General features: G+C 58.3%; 1 protein-coding gene across 1 annotated transcript; it reads left to right on the top strand.

Moving 5' to 3' along the window:
* The first annotated feature begins 6554 nt into the window (after positions 1–6554).
* Positions 6555–6924, top strand: LOC132521954 (NADH dehydrogenase [ubiquinone] 1 alpha subcomplex subunit 5-like). Its single transcript, XM_060151616.1, has one exon. The coding sequence runs from the start codon at positions 6555–6557 to the stop codon at positions 6894–6896; it is 342 nt and encodes a 113-aa protein (XP_060007599.1). The 3' UTR covers positions 6897–6924.
* The last annotated feature ends 1681 nt before the right edge of the window (positions 6925–8605 follow it).

The raw sequence follows: 8605 nt of genomic DNA, 5'->3' as shown, positions 1-8605 counted from the left end.
ATAGACCACTGAGAGCAGACTGAGAGACGTGTGCTCGGAGTTTAGAACTGGCAAAGGGCCTGACGCTTAGATGTAAAGGACTCCTGCAAACCAGAGGAAGGAGAATCCGGGTAGAAACATGGGCCCGGGACAATCAGGCAGCTCAGAGAAGCTGGGGGCCAGCCAGCCAGGGCTGCCATCAGAGGTGTGCAAACCAGGGCAGGGAGCCGATCCGCTACAGTGCGGGGTTGCCACGGGGGAAGAGGGGGCACGGACTGGGGCGTCCACGTCGGGAGTTGTCCCCTCCTGGCCGGCAGGGCACTGCACGCAGGCCCCGGGCACAGCGGTGGCTGGGTCCAGGCTGGGCCTTCGGCTACGGTAAATGCTCCTCGGTGGGGAGGAGCCCACAGCGCCCTTGCTGGGAAACCACAGGAGGCCACAGCCACGTGGACTGCACGTCCATCACAGAGGGATGCGTCCGAGTAGGAGGTTTCCCACAACAGGGACGGAGTGGACGAGGGGATAAAGTGAGGCCCGAGTCCCTGCTGAGAGCACCCCGTGAACGGAGGGTGGTGAGCACAAGCCGCCTCACCAGGGTCTCTGCAGCGTGACCACGCCGACGGTAAGCCAGGGGGAGGGGGTTGACAACGCCGACGGTAAGCCAGGGGGAGGGGGTGACGACGCCGACGGTAAGCCAGGGGGAGGGGGTTGACGACTCCGATGGTAAGCCAGGGGGAGGGGGGGTTGGCGACGCCGACGGTAAGCCAGGGGGAGGGGGGGTTGGCAACGCCGACGGTAAGCCAGGGGAGGGGGTGACGACGCCGACGCTAAGCCAGGGGAGGGGGTGACGACGCCGACGCTAAGCCAGGGGGAGGGGGTGACGACGCCGACGCTAAGCCAGGGGAGGGGGTGGCGACGCCGACGCTAAGCCAGGGGAGGGAGGCAGCTCCCGCGGGGGATCTGACCTTCGTCCCTCAGCAGGCACTCGGCACCTGCTCCGTGCCAGCCCCCCTCGGGCACTTGGGAGACATCGCGACAGAGGTTTTTAAATTCCTGCCCTTGTGAACTTCACATACAGTGGCTATAGATTAAACAAAAACCGTAATAAGACAGTTACGTAGTTGGAAGGTGACCCGTGCTTTGGAAGAAAGCAGAGCGTTTTGGGCAGGCTCGCTGAGGAGTCATTTAACAGGAGGAGGGTGACCCTGAAGAGAAGACCGGCACTGGGGAGGGGGCAGGGACCTGAGAAGGGGCGGCAGAGGTGGGGAGGGGCAGAGAGTGAAGCCGCAGCCAGAGCAGCCTGGAAGGAGGTGGGATGAGGGCGAAGGAGCCCTGAGAACCCCCAGCTCTGGGCTTGGGGCACTTGGCAGGAAGAACCAGGGGGGATGGGGAGTCGGGGTAGGGACCCAAGGGGGGTCCGAAGGAAAGACAGGGGTCGGGGGGCAGGGGACAGGCATGCAGACGCACTGGACCGGGGTGAAGGCTGCGGGGATGGAAGTGCCCTGTGCAGCCAGAGACAAGCAGGCAGGACGGCGGCAGATGGCTGGTGAGCAGGCTGGGGGGCTGCCTGGAGGAGGGTGCTCCTTTTGTGCAAGGAGAAGGTTTGGGGGAAGCGGGGGAGGGTCCTGGGGGCAGGGAGCACGCTGTGCAAGCGAGGTAGCTCGTCCGGGCACAGGAAGCCTTGAACATCCGTGGTCCACCCCTCAGGCTCTGTGCAGAGCAGGCAAGTGTCAGGAGGACGGAGTTCTTCCCAGCTGGCAGTCACTACAGTGGGCACTCACCTCAGTGGTTTCGCCCAGACCAGCAATGTGTCCCCCCCAAGGATGAGGTGCATTTGTTCCAAACCACCTTTCCAGACTGCCTCTTGGCCGGGGGTGGCCTGAGACTCGTGCTTAGCTGACGACACCTGCTTTCCCGAGAAGAAGGGCAGGTGCAGCTAGCACAGCACCTTGAATGTGGACTCGGTGGCTGGACCTGCCACGGCACTCCTGCAGCCACAGGCGAGGGCTCTGGCCCTGACACCCTTGAGCCACTGGACCCACCCAGGTGCTAGCACCTCCCTACTTACGAGGTGAGGGAGAAAACCTTTTGGGCTAGGCCACACAAAGGCCTGCTGCCAAAGCCACAGTAGGTGGGGGCTTAGCTTTTGTAACTAATGTATTTCTGAATATTATATAAACATATATTAAAAGTTACGGTCAAATAAAGCTAGCATAGCAGCGGCTCCTGGGCCTGGGCCCTTCCTAGCACCTGGGACCCAGCAATACAGCTGTGCTAATTGTAGCTTGTTTGCTTGCTTAAATTTGTTTTAATAATATATTTTTTATTAATAGACTATTTTTTAGAAGTTTATTTATTTTAATAAATTTATTTATTTTTGGCTGTGTTGGGTCTTCGTTGCTGCACGCGGGCTTTCTCTAGTTGCGGCGAGCAGGGGCTACTCTTTGTTGCGGTGCGCGGGCTTCTCATTGCAGTGGCTTCTCTTGTTGTGGAGCACGGGCTCTAGTCGTGCCGGCTCAGTAGTTGTGGCACGTGGGCTCAGTAGTTGTGGCTCGCGGGCTCCAGAGCACAGGCTCAGTAGGTGTGGCGCACGGACTTAGTTGCTCCGCGGCATGTGGGATCTTCCCAGACCAGGGCTCAGAACTGTGTCCCCTGCATTGGCAGGCGGATTCTTAACCACTGCACCACCAGGGAAGCCCTAATTTTTTTTTTTAACTGCTAAAGTAATGCAACTTGAAAAACTTTCAAACCATAATACATTGTATAAAGTGAAAAGTAAAAGATTCTACGCAGGCGTGTGTGCCTTTGCACGCGCCTGTGTCCCTCTGAGGCCCCAGCTGAGCTGCGCACTCGCCTCCAGAACCCGCTGCCACTGCTCTTCCTGAGCAGACAATGCTGGGGCCGCCGGCCGCGGAGGGCCTGGGACCCTGCGGGTCGGTCTCTGCCGGGACCGTCCTTCGCAGCGGCAGCCAGAGGACAGTGTCCAGTGGCCTAGGCTGGGGAGCTTGGCCAAGCCCTCCTGCCGCAAGCCCCGCAGGCTCAGCCTGAGGCTGCCCTCTGCCAGGATTCCTCCTCCTCGACTGCATGGGTGCCGAGGTCAGGGGCTCCAGCCAGGATAAGGGTCAGACTCAGGGAATTCCACAGGCAGCCAAGGGCAGGAGGGGAACGGCCATGGGGGCAGGGCCGTGAGGACAGGGTCCCTCCCAGCTCTCTGCCCTCAGGGCTGACCCAGACTTGGCTGCCAGACCAGGCTGGTGCTGGGAGGTTGGCCATGACCTCGGAGGCCTCTTCCGGAAGCTGCTGTGCCAGGTGGGAGCCCGTTCTGCCATGAATGGGTCGCCAGAGGAAGCGGGTAGATGGACCCAGGGACGCTGGGCAAACGCCTGGCCCGTCAGGGCTCCACAGGCCCCTGGGCCTGGCGCGGCATCTCCTCCAGGCCCTCGGGGGTGAGAAGGGCCAGGTGCTCCGTGTGGCTTCGGTGGGGGGACCCCAGCCCTGGGGAACCGCGGTTGCCCACCTGCCCGCTGGACGCACCGCAGAGCAGCTCACTTCGGGCTGGGCCTTCGCAGGTGGGGCGGCCTCGGTCGGTCCCTGTGCCCCCGGCGCAGAGCGCGGACAAACGCCCCGCCCCAGCCCTCGCGCTCGCCTCGGCGGGGCATCTGGGGCCTGGTGCGGGCTCCCATCTGCTCCTCCAGGCCTCGGGCTCTCTGGACTGAATGGCAGCTGCCCCAGCTCCTGTAGCCCGCCCCCCTCGCACCGTCCCAGCCACCAGCAGCCCTCCTGGCCGCAGACCTCCCCGCGCTCTCTGCCCCGCTCTGCTGACCCGGCAGCCGCAACAGTGGTGTCCGTCCTCCCCGCACAGGGATCCAGGGGCCGGCAGGAAGGACGCAGGGTCAACATGGCCAGACGGTCCTCCCCGCTGGCCCAGGATCCCCGAGGAGGAGCCGCGGCCCTGTCTCTATTAAAGGGTGGTCTGTTCCCCCTGCAGGCGAGGCGGGGGGGTCTGCACTCCAAGCCCACCCTCGGGCCTTCCCAGGCCCTGCCACGCGGAGGGGGAGGCGGGCACTCCCTGGGCAGGTGGGCAGACAGACAGCTGTGGGGCCAGCCTCCCTGTGCTCCCCGTCTCCCTGGTCTGGAGCAGGGGCCCAATCTAGGGCGGCTTCCTCTGCTCCCGGGCCGGACCCAGCCCTGCTCCAAGCCCCGTCCTCCCCTCTGAAGTGCGGACTGTGCGGTGAGACAGGGACCGGGCCCCACGTGCCCCTCCTACCCCACCCGTCCCCACCCCGGCCCTGGCCCTGGCGGGATGCAAGAGCGGGATGCAGCACAGACGGGACGGGAAGAGGACAGTGCCGTCCTGATCGACGTGGCCGCCGGGGCAGAGAAGGGGGACTCTCACGGGAGCACAGCCAACGCCTCGGAGGTAACCCCTCCCCTCCTCCCCTCCCCGGGTCCAGGCTCGGTCTGCTCTAGGGTTAGGAGGTGGACGCGGGGACCCGGGAGACAATGGCCCCAGGCCCTTGGTGGGGCGGATGCATGCCAACTGTGTCTTCCCTCCTGCGTCCCCCAGCGACACCCAAACCCTCACCTGCCCCAGCGAAGGGAAGAAGGAGGTGCCCTTAACCCTGAGGGATGAGCAGACACCCCTCAGAACAGGCTGGGCGGGGCCGGGTGGGGCCCCCGGTGAAGGGGGAAGGAAGGGGACACAGAGCAACGCACCAGGGTGACGCGGTTGCCTAAAAACAGAGCCGTGAGCGCAGCAGACGCGGCCAGTGTTGGGTCTGGGTAGAGACCGTGGGTGCTTGTTGGGCTGTGTCTGCTTCATTCTGCATCCGCCAGTTTATCAGAACACAGAAGTGACGGGGAGAGAAGACCCTAACCCCCAGAGGGCGGAGATGGGCTAGAATCAGGGTCAGGGTCAGAGCGTGGGTCAGCTTCCGATGGGTTAGGCGAGGGCGAGGCTCGGAGCTCTGCACGGGTGACGTTATTCATAGGGTAGGTTTTCGGTTAAGGTTAGGGTTAGTTAGGATCAAAATTAGTGACGGGGTTCAGGTTAGGTCACCCTGGGCCCAGGGGAGTACAGATGCTTTTGATAAAGTTGCTGGGGTGGGAACACCGGTCCCACCTTGTCTTAGGCTCCAGCCGACCCCCGGAGCCCAGGTCAGCCACTCTGGGAGGCCCCGAGGACCCTGAGGGCCTCAGCCTGGCCTCAGGCTCACTCATGTTCAAGCTTTGTCCCCTGGGTCAAACCTGGAGAAGAACACACCTCCTGGGGCCTGCAGGAGACTCCCTCCGGGCAGCCTGTTGTGGGCCTCCTTTGGCCACCTCTAGGGTTCCCACCCCTGTCCCTGGGGGGCCACAGACACCCCAAGTGAGGCTGTTGGGGAAGATTCCGGGTCCCAGACCCGGGAGTCCCCGCCAGGGAGGTTCCTCTTCCCTGGTCCTCCGGGGCCTCGAGCCTCCAGCTGCTGCAGCCTGAGAGTAGACACAGGTGCCTCCCTTCCTGCTGCCCCAAAACATAGCCTCGGGGGAAACACTCACCCGGAACATCTAGAAACGCAGAAGCATTCCACCCTCTGGGCGCCGTGACCACCTCTGGCCTATCCGAAGGGCACTTAGGGGCCATCCAGCTCTTCTCCAGCCTCTGGAGGCCAGCACGGTGGGCGCCCCGGGTCCTGCCCGTGCTGCCCACAGCCCAGGTGCTCCGTGGCCCGTGGAAGCCCCCGGAGAGGCTGGAGAGGCCCGGGGCTGGCCTCACCCCCGGATGCACGTGTGCTGTGAGCCCCTCTGGCCACGTGGCCAGAGGCTGCCGTTCCTCCCACTTCCTTCCGTCCAGCTGGACGCCAGGCAGCCACCGGCAGGGTGGGGAGCCCCGCCAAGCCCTGGGCCGGTGAGCCCCTCCCAGCATCTGCCAGCCGTGCCTGTGTTGGTACCGGGGCTGGGGACACAGATGGGGCACCCAGGGGTGGCAGCGGGAGGACGGGGCCCAGGCCGCCGTCCTCAGGAACCAGGCCTCCCCTCCCTCGTCCAGCACCATCTCCGGAGCCAGCTGTGGTACCAGCCTCTGTGCTGGAGGGTGGGGTGAACAGCACACAGCAGGAAGGGGGTCCCTACGGACGAGGGGAGCTGGAGGGGGCTCAGGGGCAGAGCGGGCGGCCGTCTCCCTCCTGCTCTGGCCTCAGGACCAACTCCAAGTCACCTCAGACTCTGCTCTCTTGCGCCCCACACTTTCTCTACCTTCAAAGTGGATCGGATCCACTTCTCCTCACTCCCCACCCCGCGGGTCCTGTCTGCCCCGAGCCACCGTAATCTCCCCAGAGTTCTGCACCAGTGCCCACCTGCCAGCCCTGCGCTCCACGCAGCACCGGAAAGACCCGTGCTACAAGGAGATGCCCTGACCTCGCACCCGTTAGAATGGTTGAACGACAACAAAGAAACAGAAAACAAGTGCCGGGGAGGACGTGGAGAAACTGGAACCCTCGTGCACTGCCGCCGGGAAGGTGAAACGGCGCAGCTGCGGTGGAGAACGGTATAGCGGTTCCTCAAAAAATTAAACACAGAATTACCGTATGGCCGTCATGGCGGGCTTGTTGAAGAAGACCACTGGCCTTGTGGGACTGGCTGTATGTGAGAGTCCACACGAGAGGCTAAAAATATTGTATACAAAGATTCTTGGACAAATCCCTAAAAATGCAGCATACCGGAAGTATACAGAACAGGTTACAACTGAGAAGCTGAGTATGGTTAAAGCGGAGCCAGATGTTACAAAATTAGAAGAGCAACTTCAGGGAGGCCAAATAGAAGAGGTGATTCTTCAGGCTGAAAATGAACTAAGCCTGGCAAGAAAAATGGTGCAATGGAAACCATGGGAGCCTTTAGTGGAAGAGCCTCTTGCCAACCAATGGAAGTGGCCAATATAAACATCATTAAATGACTTGTGTGTTTATGGGAAACTGACGTAATTAAATATTCTGTTATATTAAAAATATTTCCATATTATTGACATCTTATAATCAGGAAAACTGATACAGACCATGTATAGGAGACTTGATGAAATTGCTGATTATGTAATAGGGACTTGTGAATCGGTTTTTGATTTGTAGAGCATTCATTCAAATTATTTCAAAAATATTTTTTAAAACAGAAAAAAAAAAAAGAATTACCGTATGATCCAGCAATCCCACTTCTAAGTTTATACCCAAAAGAAGTGATGACAAACATTTGTGTTGTTTCCATGTTGGGGGTTATTGTGATTAATGCAGCAATGAGATCACATACAAGATTTTGTGTTAATGTAAGTGTTCATTGGGGTGCGGGGGCGTATACCACTGAGTGGAATTTCCAGGTCATATGGTAACTCAATGTTTAACATTTTGAGGGACCGTCAAACTGTTTTCCAACGTGACCCCCATTTTACAAACCACCAGCAATGAATGAGGTTCCAATTTTTCCACATTCTATCCAACACCTCTTATTGTCTGTCTTGGTATTACAGTTGTCCGAGTGGCTGTTGGGTGGCATCTCACTGTGGGTTTGATTTGTATTCCCCTAATGACTGGTGATACTGAGCATGTTTTCATAGGCTTATTGCCAATCTGTATATCTTCTTTAGAGAAATGTCTATTCAAAATCTTTGCCCATTTAAAAATTGGGTTGTGGGACTTCCCTGGTGGCACAGTGGTTAAGAATCCGCCTGCCAATGCAAGGGACACGGGTTCAAGCCCTGGTCCGGGAAGATCCCACGTGCCGCGGAGCAACTAAGCCCATGCGCCACAACTACTGAGCCTGCGCTCTAGAGCCCTCGAGCCACAACTACTGAGCCCACGTGCCACAACTACTGAAGCCTGTGCTCTGCAACAAGAGAAGCCACCTCACTGAGAAGCCCATGCACCGCAACTTAGAGTAGCCCCCGCTCACCGCAACTAGAGAAAGCCGGCGTGCAGCAACGAAGACCCAGCACAGCCAAAAATAAATAAATAAAGAAATTTATTTTTTTAAAAAAATTGGGTTGTTTGTCTTTTTATCGTGGAATTGTAAAAGTTCTCTTATGTTCTGATACAAGTCCCTTACCAGACACATGATTTGCATATACGTATTTTCTCTCCCAGTCTGTGGGCTGCCTTTTTCACTTTCCTAATGATGTGCTTTGAAGCAGATAGGTCTTTAATTTTGATGAAGACCATCTTACCAATCTTCTCTTTTATTGCCTTGCTTCTGGTGTCGTATCTAAGAAATCATTGCCTAAACCAGGTCATTAAGACTTACAACTATGTTTTTTCCTAAAAAGTTTTATCATTTTAGTCCTTATACTTAGGTCTGGGGAATTCCCTGGCGGTCTAGCGGTTAGGACAGTGCGCTCTCACTTCCAAGGGCCTGGGTTCAATCCCTGTTTGGGGAACTGAGATCCCACAAGCTGCTTGGTGTGGCCAAAAAAAACCCGAGAACAAAACAAGAAAACCCTTAGGGCTGTGATCTTTAACTTGTTATCTTTTTTTTTTACACACTCACACACTTATGTAGATGTTTTACACACACACACTCTTATGTAGGTGTTTTGCACACTTATGTAGGTGTTTTACACACTTATGTAGGTGTTTTACACACACTTATGTAGATGTTTTACACACAC

This window comes from Lagenorhynchus albirostris, chromosome 6 (genome assembly GCF_949774975.1).
Source record: "Lagenorhynchus albirostris chromosome 6, mLagAlb1.1, whole genome shotgun sequence".
Lineage (NCBI taxonomy): Eukaryota > Metazoa > Chordata > Mammalia > Artiodactyla > Delphinidae > Lagenorhynchus > Lagenorhynchus albirostris.
The sequence above is the reverse complement of the archived record's forward strand: the minus strand, read 5'-3'. Positions and strand labels throughout refer to the sequence as shown.

Bases quoted from the DNA above. Each gene is read 5' to 3' on its own strand.
- LOC132521954 (XM_060151616.1), top strand. From the start codon at position 6,555: ATGGCGGGCTTGTTGAAGAAGACCACTGGCCTTGTGGGACTGGCTGTA.